General features: G+C 35.8%; 1 protein-coding gene and 1 pseudogene across 1 annotated transcript; both read left to right on the top strand.

The window, feature by feature from the left end:
- UGDH (UDP-glucose 6-dehydrogenase) lies at positions 1-27,349 on the top strand. Its single transcript, XM_033106521.1, has 12 exons — positions 1-158; positions 7,160-7,328; positions 14,690-14,791; positions 18,175-18,375; positions 18,463-18,660; positions 19,132-19,279; positions 21,138-21,232; positions 22,750-22,880; positions 23,106-23,239; positions 23,658-23,749; positions 23,865-23,975; positions 26,032-27,349. Exons 2-12 carry the CDS (start codon positions 7,164-7,166, stop codon positions 26,140-26,142), a joined length of 1,488 nt encoding a protein of 495 aa, XP_032962412.1. The 5' UTR covers positions 1-158; positions 7,160-7,163; the 3' UTR covers positions 26,143-27,349.
- On the top strand, positions 16,291-16,598 carry LOC117022446 (ATP synthase subunit g, mitochondrial-like; annotated as a pseudogene).
- Positions 27,350-27,687: the final 338 nt, after the last annotated feature.

Here is a 27,687-nt window from a genome sequence, read left to right on the forward strand (position 1 = left end):
CGCCTTCTCGGGCAGAAGTGTTTAAATACGGGCCCGGGCCCGGGACTCGGGGTGTGGTGAGAGGAGATCTGGCGGAGTGGCGGCAGTGCGGCCCAGAGGGAGGAGCTGTCGGAGCCGTTAGGATAGGAGCGGAAGCCGCACTTGGTGCTTGGAAGTGGGTAAGTACCTTTCCCGGGCTGGCCCCGCCGCCGCGTGGGGATGCGTTGGCATCCCGGCGGCTTGTGGAGGGAGCGGAGCCGGGATGTGCGCGCTGCCCCGGGATGTGCGCGCTGCCCCGGGTCGCTCCCTGCCTTCGGTCCCGGGCTTCCAGTCTCACGAACCCCGTCTCCTCTTTCGGGTTCTGGGCGGGAATCGCCTTTTGGATCTGCTGCCTTGGGGATGGGATAGGTTAGGCTTTTTATTCAAGACTCGCGAGCCTTCCAGCCGCATCTTTCTTCTTTTTCCCACTTTCTGACTTGAAATAAATGAGAATTATTTCCGGCGCCTGAGAAAGCCGACGGTCCATCGAAGGAAGTGGTCCTCTGTTTAGGGACCCCATTTTAGTCTCAGAGTATTGCCTTTTGTTTGTGCAAAGTCTGCTCACCTGGGGTCTGTTGCTTTCCTCACGGCACTGGCCGCCTTTCTTAAGAAACTAAAGAGAAAACGAAGCCAGAAAGCCCTTTTGAGGGCTAAATCCTAAGACATTCTATCGGGACGTCTGTATAGGCTGTCCTGGAACCCATTGTTGGCCACCACACCATATAATTGCTTTATTTCATGTCAGTGAAGTCCTTTTTTAAGTGCTTCAGAAGATCATGTTTGTGTGAGACCTTGAAAAATTATACCCTTATATTATATATTGAGTAGGGTTTAGAAGTCTGGTATATAGAAGAGAGGGATTCACTGGTAGGGAGCTTTTCACGGATATACAGAGGAGTAGCTGTCCATTGACTGCCCTCAAAGACACAGTGAGTCTTTGAGTTTCAAGTCCCCTAAGAAATTGAAAATAGTGGTCTGGTCTGTTTCTTCAGGGGCGTTCTGGAAATGAAAGATCTTACTGTCTGTTCTGAAATGTGCTTGGTCGTACCCAAGCATCTAGTTCAAGGTAGGTGGTAGACAACCCTGATTGAAAGGATCTGATTTCTCCCTTTGCTGTACTTCTTTCTCTACATAAAATTTATAACTACTAAGCATATTCCATCCTCCCTCTTGCTATTTCTACAGCTTTATATGATAACCCTTTAGATATAACATTAATATTCTCCCTGATTAAGTATTTTTCTTGGGTCAAGCATCTGATAGTATTTAATTTTTGGAAATGATTAATATTTGTGGAGTTGATGTATCTAGCTATAACATCCATTGCTTTAGCTACTGGGCAATTATGCAGAGTATACTGATGAAGGGTGGGGATTATATTTAGTTTAGATTGTAGTAGGACCTCCCCTATTTGTTAGCCATGTCTTCTAGCTTGAACTATTGATCTGAATTTATAAAATTTTAAATGAGCAGTAGTTGTGGAATGGCCTGGTGTGTTGTGGCTTTTCCAAAATACAGAGGTAAAAACTCATTTCAAACTGACTTATAAAATAAGCAAACATTTCCATTTCCCAGACAGCACAGTAGAGAGGGTCAGAAGGTCCATAAAAATAGGAATAGAAAATAGAATCAGAAGACATGTGTGTCAGGGAAAGTATATCACTAACATTGTATCACTCTCCATTTTAAAGCTTATTGAAAATTCCAAGTAATAATTTATTTGGGTTTGCATAGATTGTACATCTAGCTTCTTCTGTATTTTTCCCATTGTCATCTACAAGCCATACTTCTTATGAAACAGCAATGCAGGGATACCTAGAAACACATGCATTCTATAATACAGGTCCACCCGCAATCAATAGTTTACCCCAACTGCTGGATGTAAGGCAAGCTGAATACAGCCTGGCAATCAATGTGGATAAGAAGTAACTCTGGGAAGACATGGCTGAAGTTCTACCTAAATAAGAGAAGAAGATAGGATTCTGGACAATCTGCAAAAATACTATCTATGATCAGCCATCTGAACTAAAGATACTCAAATAACAGTCTTATCTCAAAAAGATAGGCCCTTGTGGAGAGTTATTCATTCAATTAATATTTATTGATCACCTACTGTTCTAGGTGTTGAGGTGAACAGCAGATAGGAACTGTTAGCCTGTGAGCACTTTATTCAACTATGAACTTCTTGAACCTGAGTTGCCTCATGTAGACATTCAATCCATGTTTATTATAAGTATGTTAGCAGAACCTGTTCTGCTTGTGATTGTGAGCATAAGCTGCCCTAATAACCTCTTGGCTATGGGATTAAGTGATAACCCCAAAAGTTCCTCTGCTTCAAAAATACTTTGAGATGCCATGTTTTTGGTACTTTAGATACACTGGTTTTAATTAGGAGGGAGGTTGGCTACCTGTCCAGTAAGGGTGTTACAGTGTGTCACGTCCAGCGCAACACGGGCAGTGAGAGAATGAGAAGGGGCTGGGAAGGGTTAAGAAAGAAACAGAAATCAAGAAAGTTTTGAAACGGGCCAAGGGTCTCACAGCCTCAAAAGACTGAGAGTCCTGAATTGGGCCACCTTGTGGCTTTTATTGATGCACATACAAAGAAGTAGCATTGTTTTTTCTAGGGTCTGTGAGTCTCATCCATCATACCAGAAAACTGGTTCAAACCAATCACCCTTGCCTGTCGAAAGTCCTATGATGTAGAAATAATTATTGTTTGTACCTCCCTAGGGGACAAAACCTTTATGTTGAAAACTTACTGAGATGGAGAACTGATGCTATCACATCTAGAATCACTTCCCAAGCAGGTTGTGGGAAGGAATAGAGCCACAGAGGCAGAAGCTCTCCTTAAATGGGGGAAGGTGGGGGGCTGTGCCCACCTCTGTCAACCCCGTAAGTTCTCCTGGTGGTCCCCACACGACTGCGCCTGTCTTAGGTTGTTCCTTTCTGGAGGAATCTTACCTGTCATTGGCTAGCCAGCCATCCTTTAGGGCCAAACAAGGAGATGGCATAAAGGTGAAGCAATGTCCCTGAAAGGAATAGTCTCACGGACTCTTCTTTCTTTTTAGGGGTAGGCACGAGGGGACAGATGGGCAGGCAGCTGTGTGACAACAACAGTGTGTGATATTCTTCAGGTCCATCATAGTTCAGGACGTAATCTTCAGCCTTGCATATCTGGAAAGTAGATTCCCTCCCTCCCCCCATGGACCCAGAATTAATGAGGCTTTAGATGTTAACTTATGATGATTAAGCTCATAAGAGATTGGTGAATACACTGGAATGAATGGAACTAAGCTATAACAGTAGGGACATTTTTTTATTCCAGTGCCTGGAATACTTGTGTCTCAAATCCAGGCCATCCCTGTTTAGTATTATGGTTCTTGGGAATCTGAATGCATCAAGCAGCGTGGAATCAGAACAAGGAATCTTTGGGGAATATACCGTCCAAGCATTGGGAAAGGCTATTCTTACCTCCCCTCTCTGAAACCAAAATACTTCTGACTTCAGGGTCTGTGCCAGTCTTCTCTAGACAATGCTGAAATAAACACTGTCATTCTTGTGCTTAACTCTTTCCAGGTTGATCATTCCCTTTGCTAACCCCCTTTTTTCCCTTCAGTGGAGTTTGTTAGGTTTTAGCTTACTTTACCTTAGGTTACTTTCAGCTGTGTGTCGTTAACTGTTAAATTATAGCCTCATGGATTGTTACGGTCATGCTTTCCTGAAAGGACATTCAAGACCCACTTGCAATTCATTTCCACTCTAGGAGACAATTATTGCTGCTCACTACTTCTCAATATCCACTTTTATTGTCCAAATAGGCAGATCTCATTTCTGTGTATAAGTTCTTAGTTATTCCCTTCTTCTCATCTGGAATGCCCTTCCCCACTTACCTTTCTTTCTCCATCCTACTCCATCCTACTTGGCCTACTCATTAGGCCAAGCTTTGATTCTACATTTGCCTTGATGTAGATGCCTTATTCTTTTGATTTTCTTTTTTTCCTTCTGGACTTCTAACACTCATTTTCTCATTTAATTGATTATACTGCCTTTTATAATTTAACCATGTTACTTATGTGCGACTAACTCCTTTTCATCTTTTAAGTTAGCTTAAAAGTCCCCTTCTCAGAGAGTCCTTTCACTACCCTATCTAAAGTAGTCCTTTCTCCACAAGTAGCCTTTCCCACTCATTCTCCTACAAGTTTATTTCCTTTATGTGGAATTTACCACAGCTGCCATTATTTTGTTTGTGTGCTCTCCTACTAGACTATAACTATGTAAAGTAGGAACTGCATATGCCATGTTCACTATTGTAGCCACAGTATATAGATCAGTAGTGACTGTTACGTAGTAAGGTATTTAATGGTTTTTGATTGAATTATTCCCTAAATAAATTGTAAATACTTGAGTGTCAGGACCTATATCTCTCTCTGGCCAAATTCTCTACCATGCCCACACAGTAGACCCTTAAATTGGGAATATTAATCTTTCATGAAGGTGAAGAAGAGAGAATAGGCCTGAAGCAAGTTGAAGCAATTTTTTTGAAACCGGATGCTAAGGCTTTTCTGTTGTGGAAGTGGGAACAGCAGCAGTAAATGCTGGAGACAGACATATCTCTGGTAAGCCTTCTCCAGGCTCAGCTGTCCCTCCCACAGATGGGAGCTTTTCAGGAAAACATTCCCCTGAGCCTTAGCCACTTACTAGCAATCAGTGCCAATGCAGTCTTTTCCTCCCGCGTAGTTTCTCTTTCTCCTGGTGGATAGGGCACTTGAAGCCTGGAGAGAGGTAAAAGGCAGAAGTGAAAAGAAGAAAGGTGAAGAAATGAAAGATGAATGGTTGCCAAAAGTAAATTTTGTGTTTTTGCTGAGGTGAATCTTGGAATCCTAAATGTTTGATAGGAATATCATATTTTTATGCCTTTACAAGTGATAGTAGGGAACTCTTAACCCACTGATTTAGATTATTAAGGAGAGAATCTACCAGATTTAGCATGGTTTTACTATTGCCTGGTAAGTACTGTATTTTGCCATGTATAATGCGTACTCTTTTGCCCAAATCTGTGAGAGAAAAATAAGGATGTGCATTATACATGGGTAGTACTAATTCCTTATCTATATAAACGTTTTTCATTCTTTTATTTATGCATATGAGTTAAAAGTGTAACTCTAGAAATCAATAGCAATATCCATATGCAAAATAATACGCTGGAATATGATAATCGGTTTTGTTGAACTTACAACGAACTTGCAACAATGAAGAGTTCTTGGCCTTCTATGATGCCTAAATATCGTAAATTTGTTACCGGTACATAAAATTTCTTATACCTTGTATTTGCTCTTGTGTCTTGTAATTATTTGTTATATATTATAAAATTTCTTGTATCATAATATGTTGAAAAAATAAATGCTAAAATTCCTTTATAATACAAAAAACAAGTACCTAAATGTAAACAAATAAAAATTTGAATTAAAAAATTAAAACCAAAGATTTGTTTTCCCTGAAAGTTTGGGCCAAAAACGTGGGTGCACATTATAGACTGCAAAATATAGTACATCCAAACAATGGAATACAGTGTAACTATTAAGAAAAAAAAAACAAAAACCAAGAGAGAGGAGAGGAAATGGACAGGTCTTCAGAATGCATTAAGTGAAAAAAAGCCAAATGTTGATAGTGTATATGGTATTCTACCTTTTGAATTTAGAAAGAAGGGTTATTAGAATATACATGTCTATTTACTTGTACTGTATTAAAAACTCTGAAAGAATATGCAAGAAACTAATAAAGGGGTTGTTGGGGACAGAGGCTTCTTAGTGTATATACTTTATTATCCAGGTTTAATTTTTGAACCATATGAATGTATTATCTATTCAAAACAAAAACTAAATGAAGATTTTTTTCTTTATGTATATTGCTAAGTATATTGCTTTCTTTCATAGAATCATTAGATTCCAAATTCTGCTCAGAAAATTCTGTTTCTTTTTATAGTTTTAAAAAAGTCATTAGAGATCAGACTCTACGAGTCGATATCTGCTAATCATGACAACTACAGATCAATTTATATGCCAGATTAATTGTTTTCTTAATGCAGACCAGTATACTTATATCAGCTCATTGTCTTCCAATAAGGAAATCTACTCAGAGAACCAATGAAGATTAGAAAGTAGTTTGAGTAATACAGATTCAGACCAAAGGGAATTGGATCATCTTAATTATGTGCTTTGTGTATCTTTTTTCATAATGGGATATACTTGCCAGGCATTGTAATTAGATCAGCATTCTAGATCCATGCAGGAGTATACTAACAAATTGTTAAACTTTCTGACTACCGTTTTCCTTTTCTTTGGAATCCACGAATTAAAAGATGTCTGAGGATTTGGCCAGGACTAAAATTCTAAGAACTTGGTCAGTTTGACAATTTGTATTCTCATAATGAATAAACTCAATATTTTTATGTATAAATCAGCCCTGTGTAGTTTTGATTAGTGTGAATCAGTTTACCTAATGGCTTTTGAAAACATCAAAATCTGTGTTACAGCTTTGGTAACTACTTTCCTTTAACCTTCTCATGGTTTCTGATTAAATTTGAAATCGAGTTTAAGGTCATTGTCAAATAGGGAAAAATAAACTGAAGTCCAATTGGGTAGGGAATATAATCTCAGAGTCCAATTTTGGACTATGGAGCTAATCTTAATATCTGTTGTGTTAGTCTAAACCTGTCTCAAGGCTGACCTTTGAATACCAGCATTTATTTAAGCAAGAATTACGCTAGTATGTTCACCTTTGAACTTTCCCTCAGCAGTCAAGTTGCCCTAGTGTATTAGAGGCCAAGGTAAGGTTTTATTCTGCTTCTTGACTTTCTTAAATATTGGGTCATTATAATCTTTGTGGCTCTTCTCCAGTAACTTCAGTTCCAGTAATTTTTTCCGTATGTTTCATGCAAGTGCAGTCGAGAACAGGCTAGGTTATTCAATTGGAATGTTATTTTTTATCACTATTTTCATAATTTTTAATGAGTGTGAAAGTAGGTAATCTTTCCAAATGTCTGTCACCTTGACAGTTTTTATAAAGTGTGATGAATGTGCAATGTGATGTCTTTAAATTTTCTGTTCTCAATACTAAAACAGTCTTACTGTTTCCCTTCTAGTACAATGATGTTTGAAATTAAGAAGATCTGTTGCATCGGTGCGGGCTATGTCGGAGGACCCACGTGTAGTGTCATAGCTCAGATGTGCCCTGAAGTCAGGGTAACGGTTGTTGATGTCAATGAATCAAGAATCAATGCATGGAACTCTCCTACGCTTCCTATTTATGAGGTAAATCATGTTAAACAACTCTTTGTTTCTTATGCTCTTTATCTTCTCACTGTTTTTGTTAAAAAATTTACTATTGATATAAAAGTTTATGACTGCAACTGGTGAGAAATTAAATGAAAACATTTAGATACACAATGTTAAGGACATTATTATTACAATTATGTCAAGTATGACCAGGGAAAATGACTGGAAAAAAGTATATTGGAATATTAATAATGCTTGTATTAATGCAGTGAGATTGTGGGTAATTTTTTCTCTTCTCTACTTTCTAATTTTGTCTGTTATTATGGTTATCATATTAAAATAGTAAAATTTAGAAGTGGCATTCTGTAAAAATAAAATAAAACTGGATGTTTGTAATATGAATTCATGTAAGTCTTATGTTTTTAGATTATTAAATTTATATCAGGTAAATCTTGGATGGCTAAATGATGTCTTTCATATTTAGTGTTTAGTATCACAAATTAGTTCAATTGGAATTTAAAAATTTATGTGAATTTAAGGAATTTACAGTTTTATGGTTAAGAAAATATATTTTAACCATTTTATTAAGCTGGCTGTCCAATTTTTTATTATATTACAAAATGAGTTCAAGATATTATGCTTTTAAAGACCAACAGGAAAATGTTTCAAAACTTAGTGGTAGCATTTTCTATCCAACATTTATATTTATATATATGTATGTGTGTATGTGTATATATATATATATATATATATATATATACATATATATATATACACATATATATATATGTATATATATATAAAACACCCCCCACCACCCTCAAAAAGCTTTATTTTTTATAAGATTATAATCAACCATAGTCTTTAGGCATGTTAGGCCTTTGGAAGGGAAGTATCAGCCTAGTTCAATCTGTAGGATAAATCTCCCTGCTATTTATTGGCATATGAAACATAAAAATCCATGAAAAAGCACTCATAGAGTAGTAACAACTCAACATCGTGGATTTACTCATGTGAATCAGACCTAAGATTTTTAGAAAATATCCTCTGTGTGTGTGGTAGCTTCTGTTTGTACTTTACCCTTTCTTCTACCAAATGACCGCCCATAATAGTTCTTTACATACCTCAGTATAATAGCATTTCTTTCCCCGTTACAACATTACTACTATGTTTGGTTTGGGAGAATTTTTAAAAACATTTTGGAGCTATAACTTGATAATGAGTTTTATAATTCTGATATCCATAAAAGGTCTACAAGTCATCTGAAACCCTGTAAACCATATTTATAGCCAATCATTCAGTAACTAATTCTGCCAGCAGTGTATTCTAGTCTTCAAAAACAAAGGGCGTCCATAAGAATGGCTAAAATTTTACTACTGACAATACCAAGTGTTTGCAAGGATTTAGAACAATTGGAACTTTATACACTGCTGATCAGGATGTAAATTGGTACAACTACTTTGTAGTACTCTTGGCAGTATCTATTAAAGCTGAAATATATATAATCTATGACCCAGCAGTTTCAGTCCTAAGTGTATATATATCCAACAGAAATGCGTACATATGTGCATGTCAAACGACAGGTATTAACAGTGCTATTCATAGTAGCCCCAAGTGGAAAATGACCTAAATGTTCATTATCAATACAATGGATACATAAATTGTAGTTTCCATCCTGTAATAAAATACTGTGCTGCATTGAAAATCAATGACACTACTGCATGCAAGAATTTGGTTAAATTCTCACAAAAGTAATGTGTTGTCAGGCACAAAGATAATACATACTATACAATTCCATTTGTACAAAGTTCAAAAATAGACAAACTTAGCATGATGGTAATTTGAAAGGTGGTCATGACTAGGAGAGGGCACATTGCAGGCTCTGATTTACTGTTAATGTTCTTCTAACTCTTGATGTGGATAATGGCTACACAAGTGTATTCACTTGTGAAAATTAAGTTAAACATTTTTCTATACTAATGTATATGCACTTTTCTGTATTTTTGTTTTACTTCAATAAAAATTTTACTGAAAAAACAAAGGGTATCCTGGACAAGAAAAAAAGTATAAACCATATGTAATATATCGGAATTAGACATTTTTCTTGAAGAAAAAAAAAAATCAATTGGAATTAGACATTTTTCTTGAAGAAAAAAAAAAAAATCAATTGGCCGGGCATGTTTCCTGGCCAGGTTCTTATTCAGTCAGACTCTTATTATTGGTATTACTATTATTATTTGATATCTGAAACTCTCTTCCTAAGACTTCAGTGCTTTAAATTTAAAATAGTGTATTGTACATTGACGTTTAATCCATTTAGAATATATAGTCATATTAAGAGTGTTAAGATCTAAAATGATTTATTTTCCATATCTTGTTTTTTCCTCAATAACCTACCTTTTATAAACAAAAAAATGAAAGTATTTTTGGTTGTTTCACACTTTTATTTTATACATAAATTTTTTCTTCTTTAAGTCACTCTAACTGGAATATAAAATATTTGAAAGTCTGTGCTCATTAAGAAGCAGTGTGTGAGTCTCTGAACTCTGAAATCCCATAATGGTATTGGCTATATTTAATGGTTATTAGTTAACTAAATGGTTATTTGCTATTAAAGTCTTAATTTTATCTCATTTTTTAATATGACAATTAAATGATGATAACATAGGCAGCTATTTTAGTTCTGTACTACTTGGAGTAGCCTACAAAGGAAATGAAATCTTTTTCCGAAAACCAACTGGCTTTGGAGATTATAAACATGGCACTGCAACTTTAAAATTCTAGAAGAAATCTTCTTAGCAAGTAGAATGATTTTCCTTTTAGCACATAAGTGATTTTAGGCATATAATTTTCATGTGTCTTTCTAAGACATCAGTTGTTAAAATATGCCTGCTTAAGAAATTTATAAATCAAGTTTTAAAAAAAGATTTCTGTAAGATTGTGTTTAAGAAAAAAAAGGGGGGGGGAAATGAATTATATGATCCAATATCCATTTTCAGAGATATGTTAGCCTTTGTTCCATTTTTATTTCTTTATGTTGTAAAATTAACTATCCCTGCATATTTCCTTGGCCATATTAGAGATGTGAAATATTAAGTGAAATGTCAAATATGAACAACTATAAAAGAAGAAAAATGAATGGTATAGGTTTAACCAAAGTTCATGTTGCTTTCTGAATTGCTTTATTGAGTAACTTAAACATATTGTTACTAGTTGTAATTTATGCAGACTACCTTGTACAATGCATAGAAATATTTTTATTTTCACAGAAAACTTGGATATATTTGCATTGCAATCAACTTTCTCCTTTAAATCTGTATCCTATAATGCATTTTTAAATATACAACCAAATTGATATTTGTTTTCAAGGATATTTTTAAAATATGACATTGATTCTTCATTGTAAATATTAATAATATATTTTCATGTCAGGAAGTCCCTATTGGTGACTAATGTGTGACTCATGGTCACTAATAGAGAAATGGTAACTAATATATAATTATAATATTCAGTGTGTTCTTTTGAGTACACAGTTTCCTTGAGAATTGTTCTACCTTCACTCTATCCACTCTGAGACTCACTAGTTAGAGAAATATTTAGAAGGAAAACGGTAGGAGTTGGTTGTTGATTATGAACAGTTATGAAGGAGGGGAAGGAATCTAGAACGATATCCATGTTTTCAGTTTGAAAGATGGGTGCATGATTGTGCCATTTATTGAGATCAAGAATGTAGAGTGTTGTGGAGGGTAATGGGAGATGAAATGGTGAATTCTGTTTGATCCTATTTAGTTATAAAATCTTTGGGATGTCCAGATAGAGATTTGCAGGAGGCCACTGGGTGTATATCAAAAGTTTAGGAAAAGAATTCAGGGCTGGAAATGTAAAGTTAGGATTATGCAGGTAGTAGTTAAAATCAGTGTAGCTGAGCTCGCCAAGAAGAGCTGGTAGAAAGGACAGAGCATGGCTCAAGGACAGAACCCTAGAAAATTCTAATGTTTGATGGTGGTTGTAGGAGGGAATGCCATAGAGAAGCAATGAAGAGTAGTTCAGCGAAGGTGAACCAAAAACCAGAATAGATTTAGTAGTTCAAGCTCCTAAAAGATGTGTATGCCTAGTTAAGTGCTCAATAAATTTTTGCTGAATGAATGAGCTGTCAGTTATGCCAAATGCAGAAGAAATAAGAACTAAGACACATTCGTTAAATTTGGTATTATGGGGGCCATTGTAACTTTTGCAAGAATAATTCCAAATGGTAGGAGATTGAGGGTGGGAGAATGTAGACAAGGAGTAAGGCTCATAAGAAGTTTAATTTAGAAGGAAACAAAAGGGGTGATCACTGGAGAGGGACACAGGGTAAAGGAAGTGATTTTATTCATATACTTTTCTGTGGTTGATAAAGGATTGAGCATCTGATAAAATCACATAGAGAAGGAAAGGTCAAAAGCATAAGAAGAAAGGATCTACTTGGTGGAATAAAATCTAGAAAGATAGCAACAGGATCGGATCAAAAGCATAAGTGGAGGGATTGGCCTTGAAAGCCTCGTCTTTGGAGACCAGAGGGAAGAAAACAAGGATGGATAAAGATACATACGGTTTTGTTGGTGGGACATGAAATAAAGGTGACTTCTATATTGGTAATCTTAATAATCTGGAATTGGGAAGTGAGATATTCTGGAGAAGATAAAAGGGGTAGTGTGAGGTCAAGGACTTGCGTGAAGTAAGGGTCAGAGCAGTATAAATGTTCCTCAACTTACAAATGGGGTTATGTCCAGAGAAATGCATTGTAACTTAGAAACAGTATAAGTAAAAAATGCATTTACTATGTCTAACCTGCTGAGCATCATAATTTACTAGCCTATTTTAAACGTCCTCAGAATACTTCCGTTAGTAGCCTACTGATGAGCAGTTATCTTCAGTTTCATCTCAAGAGTAATTGCCTTCCTCTTCTCACCAAGAGTAGGAGATACAGATGGGTGTTTTGTAGACATGATGGGGATGCAAAAACACAACATCCAAAAAACTCTGGCAACACAGTACATACATTGGTAGAGTATCAGTTGTTCACCCTGGTGATCACTGCTGCCGCCCAGAATCACGAGAGTGTGGTATTGCATATCACTAGCTAGGAAAAGATCAAAATTCAAAATTCAAAGTATGGTTTCTATTGAATGCATATTGCTTTCGCATCATTGTTAAGTCAAAAAATTGTAAGTCGAACCATCATAAGTCAGTAATCTGAGAATAGGACAAGTAAAAAGATTTATCGGGCCACATTGAAAACCCATCAGCTTCTGTTTACTGTCGTTCTTTCTAATTTTATAAGCTTATATTTTATGGGTCAAAACTGTATTAGTAAAAAAGTAGTCATTTTTACTGCCAGAGAAAGAAATAGTACAGGCTATTAGGTAAAATGTGGTAATAAGATACTTCAGTTTTACTCAGAAAATAGTATAGTAGATACTGTTAACATTTAACAAGTAAAACATTTTATTTTGTCTTACCATATTTGTTGAATAGTCATTGCTTTTTTGTTAACTTTGTTCATCAGTGTTTTTAATAACTACTTTTAAAAAAATGGATAATTTGCTTTTCTTTTTCTGAATAAAATAAAAGATAATTTTACCCTGTGAAAGGATTTGAGTTCTTCCAAAAAAAAAAAGCACCATGTAATTTCTAAATACTAATTATGATAATTACATAATGACTCTAATAAGAGGTAGAACCTATATTAACTGCTTTTCCATCATTTTGAAGATCTACAAATATCCTGTTGGTTTTAACAGAATAATGTAGTTCATTTTGAGGTCTTATTAAGGCTTAGTATAAATTCTGCATTGCTCTGATTTTAGGATACTTCAATTTAAACACAGTATTAAGAAATTTTATATATAGGCCTGTATTAAATTTTCTCTGCTAAATCCCCAAATTTCATAACCTTTTACACTCATTTTCTGGAACTTAGTCAAAATAACCAAGGAAACAGTTACTGTGATTGATGACACTGTATTCATGGTTGTAGTGTGGTTCATGTATTTTGCTTGCTGGTCTTGTTAAACATTTTAGTCAAACTAATGGAAATTTGAATTTACATTTTACACTTCCTCTAATTGCGTATGTTCAAAGGCCCCAGAACCATGAAGAAAAGTGAATTGCCTCTGGATATAATTCTAAACCTGTAGTGGCTTTTTATTTTGTTATCTACATAGGTAGTTTTATAAACATCCATAATATTGTGTGTATTTTTTGAAACTTCTTCCCCAAGAAAAGTAAGCTTCAGTGGTTTAGGTCTGTTTTTTTTTTTCTTTTTATTATGGAAAATTTCAAACATGTAATAAAAACGGAGAGAATAGTATAATGAATCCCCATGTGCCCATTACCATGTTTCAAAAATTTATCAATATGACCAGTCCCCTCACCCACCTATTACCATCCTGATTATTTATAATTTCATCCATAAGCATTTCGTTATGTGTCTTTAAAAAGAATAGTTTTTAAAACCTAAGCACATCACCCTTATCATTACTAACATTTTAAACAATTTTTTAATACTAAGAATTCTTATACGTGTTCTTCATCCCTAGTTTATTTGAATCAGGCTCCAAGTAAGATCCATATATTGTAACAGATTTGTATTGTTTCAGTGTCTTTTAAGAACACAGTATTTTAACACTCCCAACCCCCCATCCTCTGTTATTCTCTTTAGTTTATTTGTTACAGAAACCAGGTTGTTTATCCTGTAGACATTTTCACAGTCTGGATTTTGCTAATTGGACTAGTCTGATCAGATTTAGACCTGATTTTTTTGTGTCTTTTTTTCCCAAGAATACTCATTAGGTGGTGTTGTATAGCTTAATATTCTTAACATTACTGCATCTCCTGTTAAATTGTATGGGAAAACAAAATTTTCATTAAAGGTTTCTTACAATAGGGACTTAGAAAAAATATGTTTATGTATGTGTAAACACTGACTGTTTCACAACCAAATGAATGACCTAAATTCTTGGGGGGTAAAATCCTGTATTCATAATGATAATGCAGAAATGAAGTGTTTGTTTGAAATCACTGAAGACATTGAATTTTCTGATAATTGTGTTGATACTCAGAGTTAATTATTAACTCTTATGGACTGTCAAGTACATGGTAAACAATGACACAGCATTAAACTGAGCTACTACTTTAATTGTGGTAAGTTCAATTTTGCTTTATTTAGTAATGTTACATAATGTTTACTTAAGGCCTTTCGTGTATAGTCTTTGATTTTTCTACAAAGGTGTTGAGAGCAAGTCTAGATCTTTAAATTACAGTATAAACTTCTGCTTTAGCACATGTAATTCTATACTATTAGGTTATTTTACATGACTGGTAAACAGTATATACACAACTCTTTTTCATTTTAGCCAGGACTAAAAGAAGTGGTAGAATCCTGTCGAGGAAAAAATCTATTTTTTTCTACCAATATTGATGATGCCATTAAAGAAGCTGATCTTGTATTTATTTCTGTAAGTATTTCCCTTTGCTATGGGAGTTTTAATGTATTCTTATCTATATAGAAGTTTCATTTTATTTTAATAGTAAATCCATTGTATTAAGCCTGAGCATTGCTTAGTAGCCATTGTGCAGTTGAATTTTGGTTGTCACTAACTTTGTCCAACATTTCACCAAACCCTATAATCATTTGGTCAAATATGTCATTTCAGACCATTAAACAAATTCAGAGAAAGTTCTAATCTGATATCTAGAATTAGGAAGTACTGGTAATGTATGAGCACATGTGTGATAGTATATCTATTTCATCATTTCTTGTTTCCACTGGTGGGTAGAGGTAAGATAAAGAGAATCAGGTAAAGTTTACTTGCAAACTTACAGACATCTCCTAACTAGGTAAATTATGTTCCAAAAGTCATTTTAAATTAATTATTTGGAAGTTGGCATATGTTGGTTATGTTATCAGGCTCTTCCGCAGGCACTTTCAGCTTATAATTTGGCTAAACTGTTGTGCCTCTGCAATGAAAAAGAAACAGGTCTAATGCTTGGGAGTAAACTCTAGTAACTCAGTATTTCAACCAAGGTAACTTATTTCTTGATGTCCTGGTAACCATCTACTCAAATATTCTGTGTGTGATGGTATAGTTATGAACCATTTGGTGGCTGACCTAGGGTGTTATATGACTCAAGGCCTTTAGGGCCTTAAGAATAAAGGGCAAGGCAGTGGTGTGAGCTTTGATGGGGTCCTATGAGATAAAGGAAGGAAACACTATGAGGTCCATAGAGGGTAGATGCTGTTGAATTGATTATACATTTGTTAAGGTCTGTAAATTGTTGAATAAGGGGTTTTCTGACTGGTGAGACAAAAGCAGTACTGTGAAGCTCTGTGAACTCCAGAAGAAAGTGGTAATGAAGCCAGTGGTAAAACTGTTATAAATTAAGGATAAATGGGATCAAATATATGGTGATGGAAGGAGAACTGACTCTGGGTGGTGAACACGCAATGTGATGTATACCATGTTTCCCTGAAAATAAGACCTAGCCGGACAGTCAGCTCTAATGCATCTTTTGGAGCAAAAATTAATACAAGATCCAGTCTTATTTTGCTATAATGTAAGACCACGTCTTATATTAATTTTTGCTCCGAAAGACGCATTAGAGCTGATTGTCCGGCTAGGTCTTATTTTTGGGGAAAAAGGTTAGATGATGTATTACAGAATTGTACACTTGAAACCTATGTAGCTTTACCAGCCATTGTCACCCCAATAAACTTTTAATTAAAAAAAGAAAGAAAGGAGGAAAGAAAGAAAGAAAATTAAAAATAAATTAAGTCTCTTTTTTTGGCATCCTTAATTGCTTCAGAGAAATTGATGCAGCTTCTCTGACTTACCTACCCATCCTCTGCTTAAGTTTGCAGAAGGTTAGGGAAGAGGCAGAGAAAATGAGAAAATATTTCGGAGTAGCTAGATACTTGGAGTTAATCAAGAAGTTACTGACTTTCCATCCTAGAATCATGGCCCAATTTGTCCATAACCTCACAGAGAAGGCCCTGGCGCTGGTCAACGGTGCTGTGACTTAATCGAAGCCTTGGTTGGCCACATTTTGGTACTATGCCAAGGTTGAGCTGGTTCCTCCAACATCTGCTGAGATCCTTACAGTTATTCAGAGCTTAGGGAAAAAAGTCATTATGGCTCAAACTGGTAGCTTCAAACAGCTCACAGTTAAGGAAGCGCCGCTGAATGAGGTGGCCACTGAGGTGGGGATGTGGTTTCATGTCGGTGAGACCATAGGCAAGCTGGCATCATTGGCTATAAGGTTTGAAGACCAATCTTTAACTTTTGAAGACCAATCTGTTTCTTTTGGGTTTATTATTTGAATGTTCTTGGGCCGTGTGTGATCAAACTGGTATTTGAATAAAATATGTTAAAGAAAAAAAAAAGTTACCTTATTTCTCTGATTATCTTAGTTTGGCTAACCAGACCCTGGAATGGCAATTGGGAAATTTTCTGTAAAGAAAGTATTTAAAAATAATCTACTCTTAGGCAGTAGAATCCACCGTAGGTGGGCTGGCACAGGTAGCTGGTTTTACATTTGCCTCGCTGCCCTGAATTTTTCCAAGCTGTTGCTTTGTGTGCCTGCCTGTTTGGGTAATTTATTATTGTATAACTCACATCTAGTTTCCATTCTCTGGATCATTTTTTTTTTAATTCGCTTGTATACTTTTCATTATGGAAACTATCAAACGTATACAAAAGGTGAACACAGTAATATAATGAACCCCTATTTACTCATTCTCCATTGTCAACAGTTATCATGGCTGATCTTGTTTCATTTACTACTTCTATCCACTTCTTCCCACCGCAGATATTTTAAGGCAAATTCCAGATGCGAATCGTTTTATACAAATCAGTTTTCATTTGTTATCTTCAGCGCTCCTTTACCAGGGGAAGCCATCTGATCATCTCCCATCTCTGGCATGTTTTACCTTATCCCATCAGCCAGCTGTCATTGCCCTTCTGACTTCACTGCACCCCGCCGTCTATGACTAAGTCTTTTCCTAAGTTGTGCCATGCACAGAAACAATTTTTTCCTCCTGCTTTTCACACCTCAACTCAATCTTTAAGTTTTGATTTATTTTGGTTAATTCCTTTATTTAGTCTCCCATTAGGTCATAAACTTGTCGAGGGAAGACAATTGGTGCTACTTATTACTGGTTCAAAAATTACTCCTCTATAAAATTTTGGACTTTTCAGAGTACTTTCATTTTTATCAGAGTGTTATAAAACTCATGTGTTAGATTTTAGAAAGTGTGTTAGCCTCATTTTCCAATGAGGTCATTGAGGCAAAGGCAGCCACACTCCCCCAAGGTTATATAATAGATTTAAGCCAAAACTAAATGCCTAGACTCTGGACTCATGATTTATTTTTCTTTCTATTTGATAGTCTTTGTCTATATAGTATTCTGTATCCTGAAGATGCCAGATGATTCCTAGCTTTAATGAGCCAAAAAAGCATTTGTGAATGATACTGTAAACATTTTTTAAAGCTTTTGATATAGGCCTATAAAAATGGAGAATGAAAAAGGAGTTTGAAGTTTAGTTTTAAAGACCATGGTAATATCTTACTTACAAAAAAGAGAGGAAAGAAGAGAAAACTTACATTTCATTTCAGATTGTGAACACTTATTGAATGAGCTCTCCAGATGTTTCAAGCTTTCCTTCTGGTGATTATATTTATGAAATGTATTATTTTCCAGGAACTGATAGAGGGTTCAAGTCAGGGCTACTGATGGTAGTTAACTTCCCACATGACTAGCTAATTGATGGTCCAGGGCCTACCTGGAAATCACTGAGTATCTCATAGATAATCTGTTCTTACTCCCTTACACTTTCACCAGGTGAACACTCCAACAAAAACCTATGGAATGGGGAAAGGCCGTGCAGCAGATCTGAAGTATATTGAAGCTTGTGCTAGACGCATTGTGCAAAACTCACATGGGTACAAAATTGTGACCGAGAAAAGCACAGTTCCTGTGCGGGCAGCAGAAAGTATTCGTCAAATATTTGATGCAAACACAAAACCCAACTTGAATTTACAGGTATTAAAAAAAGGAAGCATTAGAATCTGGTTCTTATGTAAACATTGATGCCTTAAAGTTGTTCATAATTAATGCTATTAATTCTAGGTGCTGTCCAACCCTGAGTTCTTGGCAGAAGGAACGGCCATCAAGGACCTCAAGAACCCAGACAGAGTACTGATTGGAGGGGATGAAACCCCAGAAGGCCAGAGAGCGGTGCAGGCACTGTGTGCTGTATATGAGCACTGGGTTCCTAAAGAAAAGATCCTCACCACCAATACCTGGTCTTCAGAACTTTCCAAACTGGTTGGTACATGACATTCAACTCTCCATTAAATTTAAAGCCAAAGACTTATTTCTCTTAAACCTAATAAGTGACATAGAAAAGTACTTTCTTAACAAAAGGTATGCTTTTGAAGATAGTGTTCTTATACATTATGAAGTAATTTTCACGAGGGGGACCAAATATTAGTGTATAAAATAGTCTGGAAAATTATAAAATTTTCATGAACTGTAAGGTAAAATGGAGGATACATTAAAAGAATAATTTTTAAAACCATTCTTTCCCTTCTTTTACCCTCTTTCTTAATCATCTTTCTTTTCTAATTAAAACATTTTCCTTTACCAGCCCATCCATTGCCTCCTCACCTCACATGGAGACCATCCATAACTTTTTTCTTTCAGTAATTGGCATCAACTCAAAGAAATATAACCCAGATGTATAAAATTGCTATTTTAGCTCATCATACCCACCCACCCCCCCTTTTGTTTTTTTAGGTAGCAAATGCTTTTCTTGCGCAGAGAATCAGCAGTATTAACTCTATAAGTGCCCTCTGTGAAGCTACAGGAGCCGACGTGGAAGAGGTGGCCAGGGCTATCGGGATGGACCAGAGAATTGGAAATAAGTTTCTGAAAGCCAGTGTTGGTAAAATGAAAATTTTTGGCACATACTAGGTTCATTTAGCAAGGTCTCTAAATTTAAGGAAGTCTTTAACTCAATGTCCTTAAAATAATTATTCCATTATACATGCAGCCTTCGGCCTTTCATGCACTTTTTAAATGAGGCAGCAGTTACTTGCATTGTTTCATAATTACTGACTGATTAGTAGAAACATAGTTCAGTGTTTTAGAAGGAATAAATTAGTATTTATTTAGGAAGAATAAGCTTGGGGGACCACATAATAAATGACTCAAGTAACACCTTATCAAAGCAGGTAATAAACAATTCACTATCATTTGCTTTTCCTAATGTTTTCGGAATGTGGCCTGGGTGAAATACGGTTCATTTTTATTATTTGCAGATTCCATATTTGTGAGTTAGCTTACTCACTAAAATTTATTTGTAACCCCCAAATCAATACTCATAGTGTTTTGTGGTCATTTATTTGCAGACATGAACAGAACAGTAAAAAATTTGAGTCACATTCTCAGCTGAAGCTGAATAAGGCAATACCCTTTGCCTCCTTCTTTCAGTGCTTCAAACATCTGCTCTTTTTGTGGTCTATTAAGTGCCCCGTTTTTCACATTTTTGTGCTTTTTGTTGGTGATCTCACTGTTTACAATGGCCCGCAAGTATATTGATGAAGTGCTATCTAGTGTTCTGAAGTGCCAGAAAGCTGTGCTGTGCCTTAGGGAGAAAATGTATGTGATTAGATAAGCTTCATTCAGGTACAAGTTATAGTGCTGTTGACTGTGAGTTTAATCTTAATGAACCAACAATACATATGAAATAAGGTGTCTATAAATAGAAACACATAAAACAAGGTTATGTATCGACTGGTTGATGAAAATGTGACCAGAAACTACAGGAACCTGACTGCACTTTACCTAGGAGCAGTGCTTCAGCATTTGCTAATTCGGTGTTTGTGGCAATTTTGTAGGACATAACTACCGATTATAATGAAAACTGACTGTATTATTTAATATAAGTTAATAAGGTTGATGTAAAAGTAAATAGAACCTTTTATAGGGCCATAGGCAACCTGTCCTGCATTTCGGGGCCTTACGCCATTTCCTAATACTGCTTTCCCTGGCCTCTTCTATCTTTTTGATATTTTCTTCTAGCTACTATTTAATAAAAATAGCAACTATTTACTAAAGGCATATTATGCACCACGTTCTGAATCAGCACTTTATATATCTCATTATTAATCTTTATGACCTATTATGAAGGTGCTGTATAGAGCCTTTATATAGATGATTGAGGATCAGGGAAATTTTTGCAACTTGCTAGGAGTCATACAACTATTGAGTGGCTAGTTGTTTCTGACTCCCGAGCCCATGCCAACCTTCACAGTGTACTGTGTTGCACTAGAACGGGTGCACAGCTTGTTTTTGTAAATAAAGTTTTATTGGAACATAGCGGTGCCTATTTGATTACATATTGTCTATGATGGTTTTTGAACTACAAAGGCAGAGTTGAAGAGTTGTGCCAGAGACTGTATGACCCACAAAGATTAAAATATTTACTATCTGGCTTATAAAGGTTTGCCAGCCTGGTGCTAGAGTTAGATATGTGGGGCAATGATACCAGATGAGTGAAGAAAAAAATAGAAAATATAGCTATAATAAAACTAGCTAAAAAATTATTTGAGATTTTTTTATAGAATTGATTAGTTGCTTGCAAATTTCACACAATTTATAAACCCATTCATTTTCCAATATCTGAATTTTAGTATTAAAAATCCTAGCATAGGTCTTCTGATTTAGTGTGACAGAAATTTGTCACGTGATTCAGTTGTGTGGCTTCTAAATGAATATATTGTTATTTTCTTTTTCTTTAGGTTTTGGTGGGAGCTGCTTTCAAAAAGATGTTCTGAATTTGGTTTATCTCTGTGAGGCCCTGAATCTGCCTGAAGTAGCTCATTATTGGCAGCAGGTATTAAGCTTTATAGTCAACAACTAATGATTCATGTCTAAATAAAACACGTTACCCTTTTTCTGTGAAATATTTTTGATAGGATTTCTTTATTCCAGGAACTCCATTATTATTATATGCAATTTGTAATTTTAGGTTTATTATTGGGTTTCTATATTTTTAATTTGTCTTTTTTGCTAATCAACTGTGATGGAAGTTTCTGATAAACCAGTATTTCTTCTAATTTTATAACTAAACTTGTTCCCACAGTAAAGCAAGAACTTATTCTAAATTATAATTCTTCTATATCTTGAAAGGCATTAAAATAAAAATAAAGGAAGAACCCATAATGATTTCAAGTGGTTTGCATGTGTTGATGTTTGTCTTGTCCCTTTGAGAGTCACAAAGCTAAAAATTAAAAATCCTTTCCAAAACTGGAAATAGAGTTAACATTTATTGAGGGCTTACTCTGCGCTGGGGACTCTTTTAAGTACTTTGCTTAGCGTTCATTTTCGTCCTCATCACTCACATCATCCCCCATGATGAGGAAGTTGAAACTTAGAGATGTTAAGTAATTTGTCTAAAATACCAACCAGTGTATATACCTTTCCCCAATATTTTCCCCTCAAGTTTATAATTTTTCAGATTTCAACACTGGGTGGAAATGTAAGGAAATGCACGTTTTTTTTAATGGAAGTGTACGCTTTTAAGTTTGTTTCACTCAGTCCATCACGATGGCTTTATCTTACTGTCCATTGTGGGAAAAATGCAGGTAAAGGCTTGATTTTCCAATACTTTGGGCTCATTTCCCAAGTTCTCAGGGTTTGATATAGGCCCTAGCTTAGAATCTTTAAAAAACACACACACAAAAAAAGTCTCTTAATCCTTATCTTCATCTAGCCACCAATATGAAGTCTTGTTTATAAACTCTTAGGAGAGTAACAGATAGGTGATCAGAGACTTTTACTCAACATTTAGTTAAAAACTGCCAAATGTTCATGGTGTTATGGCTCATCCAGAGGCAGCTGTAACTCTGTACATTGTTTGACTATTCTTTGTCCACTTTCGATTCACACTCAGTTTTGGTGAGGGGTGAGGGTAAGCATATGCGGGAGTACTTTGGGATTTGATTGCTTACAGCCTTGCTTCCACAGAGTTTGGAGAAGTCTAAGGAGAACACTGTTTTCTGCGTACCTTATTTAGGCTGTCTTCGGAGCTGGACCTCAAATGGGGTTGAAACTTAAGCTGTGTTCCCCATTTTTACATCCATCCCAGTCTGACGCATGGAAAGATAAAGCCATAGGAACATTAAAATTTTTAGTATGGCTAAAAATTGGGGGATAAATTTTTTTTATAAACGTGGGGGATAAATTTTTTTTTAATCTGTAGATACTATAGAGGTTGGTTAATCTTTGCCTCTTATTAATTTATAAGGCTTGGATTCATACAGTAGTACTCATGATAAAAATCTGAGCAATGTATGGCACAAGCTTCACTTCTTTTAACTAACCATTGCATAATTATACATGTAATTTCAGGTCATAGACATAAATGACTACCAGAGAAGAAGATTTGCTTCCCGGATTATAGACAGTCTGTTTAATACAGTGACTGATAAGAAGATAGCGATTTTGGGGTTTGCATTCAAAAAGGACACTGGTGATACAAGGTATCAGTTCTTTAAAATATTTCAGCCCAGTTGAGAGTACTAATTCCATATCTTATCCTGTTTGATTGGTGGATGTGTGTGTGTGAAATATATATAGTATAAAGAATAAAAATAAACATCCATAATCTCACAAGAAATAGGATCTTACCTATATATTAAACCTCTAAGGTATTAGAGTATATGCCATTTAAACAGCTTAGCAATACTGATTTTTTTCTTCTTCAGAGAATCTTCTAGTATATATGTTAGCAAATATTTGATGGATGAAGGTGCACACCTCCATATATATGATCCAAAAGTACCAAGGGAACAAATAGTTGTGGATCTTTCTCATCCAGGAGTTTCAGAGGATGACCAAGGTAAGGCCTTGAGTCTTATGAGTGACTTTGAGTATGGGCCCCAAAACTTGTTTGTTTTCCAGAAACCTTTGTTGGTTCAGCTTTTATCATTTATATCATTGGCAGGCCCTGTTTTCAACCTCATTTGTCTAAAATCAAACTCTTAGGCATTCCTTTGTCAGCTTTGAATTGAAGTGATGTAGTTACTCTAACGATATTTTCTACATATTCTAAAAAGCTCTAGAAGTTCCAAGGAGATGCTTCTGGGGTAAGATTGGGGGTGCTTCAGGCCCCACATCATTACGCTCAGTGACACTTCAACCAGACTATTCCATTTCATTCAGACCTTCAAGTCCACCTGCAATCCTAATGTTAAAAATACATAATTTCAAATAATTCCTTTCCTATTGACAGTTTTTTGTTGCTGTTGTTGTTACAGTGTCCAGACTCGTGACCATTTCTAAGGATCCGTATGAAGCGTGTGATGGCGCCCATGCTGTTGTTATTTGCACCGAGTGGGACATGTTTAAGGTGAGGTGACAGAAATGGTATTAAGGAAAGTTTTAGAGGTGTTCTGGTATCAGTTGGGGTTGAGTATGTGCTCATGTAGATGTTCTAATTATTCCTTTGGTTCTATCTTTGTTAGGAGTTAGATTATGAACGTATTCACAAAAAAATGCTGAAGCCAGCCTTTATCTTTGATGGACGACGTGTCCTGGATGGGCTCCACAATGAACTACAAACCATTGGCTTTCAGGTAATCATGATCCTGGGCTGGTTTGGTTTTGTTTGCTTGGTCATGTGCATTTTAATGGCTTTGTGTTTTAGAATTTTAATATTTGCTCATTTAGCAATAACATGACTCTGAAGCAACATGGTTGTGGATCAGTGCTCTGGGAAGTCTCTATGGGATTTTTGTAAGTCTTCCACTCCCTCCTTAAGTTTGTGATCTGAAGGTCATTCAGTGTTTGTCTCCCTTACATACTGTCTGGGAAGTCATCAGTTGCTTATCATATAGGGACAGAATGTGCCCTGCCTTACCTCATATAAAGATCAAGTAAGAAAATACTAAACAAAGTTTTTTACTGGAGCACAAGCCTGCTATACTGAACTGTTTGCAGCACACTGCTCCCCTCAGAGGCCTGGGCTTTTATTCCTGTACAAATGTGGTGAAAACTGCAAAATGCGTAATGGAAGTTTCAGTGGTACTGGCCCTCTTCTCATTCAAAGTTTGTCAGTTAATTATGGAATGCTTCAAGAACTGACAGAACCTCTGCCCAGAATAGTACGTTTATATGTTGCATCTATTTCAGTTGTACCAGGGGTCCCAAAAGTATTACTAAGAAGGAGCTACTTTCTGTTTCCTCCCAGCAGTATGTATAGAGGTGGGAGGCTCAGGGGGAGGTTAGGGAGTATAAAGAATGTGCCAGGGGGTTGCTGTCCGCGTGGTCCTCCAGCAGAGCAGACAGGTGGTGTTCAGAGCCGGCCGTGCGCATTTGCTCAGCGCCAGCTGTCCTGGAAGCACGATGAGGCCTCACCTACTGTTCAGAATATCTGCTTGTCTGAAACTGTCACCGACTTGCTGAAGCGCCTTCTTATTTAGAATTCAGTGTCCATTTCTCATTCATGAGAGATTCACTTGCACCAAGCATCATATGGCATCCTTGTCTGTTAATACTCCATCAAGGGCCTTGGGGTTCTTCTGGCCCAACCCTCTTCAGTGAATAACAACATGACTTTTCCCAGTCAGGACTTAACTCAGAAATTTACTTTTTAAAAAGTATTTGCAAGGCATAGACAAATTTTCTCTCATTCCTGTTTTACGCATCTAAGGGAGAAGATATATAAAGAGGTATACATTTAAACTGAGTTTGAGTTCTTACATGTTAACTTTCCCTAGTAAGGATGAAAAAAGCAATTAGCAATGGAATCACGAAAAAACCAGACTTTATTAATATAAGTCATTAACTAAGATGATCAATTAACACAAAGCAGAAACCCTTCCTTTGTGGTACAAGTCAGAATTAAATATTTTTAATTCAAAAAACATTTTGAATTTAATTCAAAAAGACATTTAAGAAAATTTCATGTATATTTATCTCTGCTGTAGAGAGGAGATAAACTTATGGCTATTAAAGAAGCAGTGTCTAAAGATAAGATTGATGATTTTGGATATATAAAAACAGTAAAAATGTAATCTGCAAAATAAAATTTGATTTTATTTATTGAAGGCTGACTTGTATGCCAAACATCGTGCTGAACACTTTAATCCTTAACCACACCCTTTGAGGCAGGTGGAATTAATACAAACAAAGAAGAAAGACCTAGAGAGTTTAGCTAACATAGCAATTACCAGTCAGGATTCCAACGGGGGCCTTTTAGACTCTGAAGTCTGATCTCCTAAAAACTGTTATTACAGCTTATGGAAGTTTTTTAGAATAAGGGAAGTGGACATGAGAATAGAGTATAGGAGAGCTTGTGAATTAACTGGAATTAGTCTCTTAATTGCTTTCATATATGCTACTAAAACAGTAGAGGCATGATTCTCTACTCTGAAGGGTTCTGGGGTTGGGATTGGCAGGAGTGAGGGTGTTTAGATATGACTATGAAAGGTGGCATGTACATTGACTCCAGGAACATAAAAAATAGGGAAGGAACCAAAGATCTTTCATTGCAACTCAGACAACTTGAGGAACATTTTCTGCTTTTAAAAAGAAAAAATAATCTAGGCTTTCCTATACTTCATTATAGTTTTTACATTTATGAATTATAATTGTTAATAGTTTTCTTTCTAAAATCTTTTTTTCCCCTAGATTGAAACAATTGGCAAAAAGGTGTCTTCAAAGAGAATTCCATATGCTCCTTCTTGTGAAATTCCCAAGTTCAGTCTGCAGGATCCACCTAACAAGAAACCCAAAGTGTAGACAGTGCCATTTTTATTTGTAATTTTTTTTTGGTACTTCAGGATAGCAAATATCTATCAGATATTTAATGGTAAATGAACCAAGTGTTTTTAAGGAAACAAAACTATTTTTTAATAATCAATTTATACTAGCTATATGGGAATCAGCGTATCTGGTAATTATGAATCTAGAATATTTTTTACATATTTTTATAATATAATGTTACCTCAGTGATTGGATGAGTGGTAAATAATCATGTTGATTTTAATGGTGTCGATTTTTGTAAAACAAAAATTAAACTTCAAACACTTTTTACTTACAAAATATCCACAGGCAGCACTTTAATATCGCATTGTAAACAGAAAGGCACTCTTCAGTTTTTCTGATTATCGGTTTGTTTATTTGTCATTAAATATGTATTTTAAACCATACAATTGCTGTGCTAAATGCTGGGCTAACCCTGTTATCCTTTCAGAAAGTGTCACTTAGAGGTTTCTGGCTTATTTGGGTAAGGTGTTTTCCAAGCCATTTCTTGGATGCGATGGACAAAATGGGGCCTTTTGTGCTTTACCTTTTTTTTTAAATGCTTATAATATTTTTTTCTATGCTTCCATGTTAGAAGTAACCCTTTTGTTTTAATGAGCCGTGTCGTTGGTTTTTTAGCCCAAAAAGGTCATCACTCCTATTTCCAATTAATCCAAATAAGAGTAAAAGGCAATTTCTTTTTTAACATAAACAGAAGAATCAGTAGTGGTCTATTTCATTCCTCTTCACTTTTCGTTTTTCCTCACTGATCATTATTATTTTAGTCCAAGAGCCAAAAATACCTTGACTTTGCATTTTTATTTCCATTCTTCATTGCAATTTCCCCTTTTCTTTATATAAGAAAACCAATATAATCTCATATATAAATGTAAAGACAGGTTTTGTGAATTACATATAGCATAATTCTAAAATAAGAATTTTTGTATGTGTTTCCATCTGCTTTTTTCTCATGTCTTCTGTTGACTTATATTTGATTGTTTTCTCTTCTGTTTTGTTATTACTGAAATATGTCAGATATCCATTTGATGCTTATGTTCTGCTGAAAGTGTACAAACTGAGTTAAGCAGATACAGGCCTCATCCTTTAGGAATTAATGCTGTGCAATAAGAACACAGGAACAAATAAAGGACAAAGACATCTGTATAGATATCAAACACATAAATAAAAATTCTGCATCAACAACTGTGTGGGTGTATTTTTTGTCACAGTGCAAATAACTGAGTCATGACAGTCTGATGTTAGACAGGAAAAAGTCACTCCTTACGTTTTTGAGAAAAGGGCATTGCATCATTGTGAGGACAGAGACAGGAGAGCCGTTTCCAGGCTCTCAACCTCACGGGGAAAGGTGCTGGCTGGGGTAGTAGATGGCTATCAGCTGTGACTAGTTGGCCATCAGCTGTAACCAGTTAGCCATTGGCCACTGATATAACTGCTGTGGCTGGTCTAGAAGGCGCGGGTTGTGTCGAATTGCAGCTAGTACGTGGAGTTGGTTGGTTGGCAGAGAAGCGGACGGCGATTGCG

The sequence above is a fragment of the Rhinolophus ferrumequinum genome, chromosome 5 (assembly GCF_004115265.2).
Source record: "Rhinolophus ferrumequinum isolate MPI-CBG mRhiFer1 chromosome 5, mRhiFer1_v1.p, whole genome shotgun sequence".
Lineage (NCBI taxonomy): Eukaryota > Metazoa > Chordata > Mammalia > Chiroptera > Rhinolophidae > Rhinolophus > Rhinolophus ferrumequinum.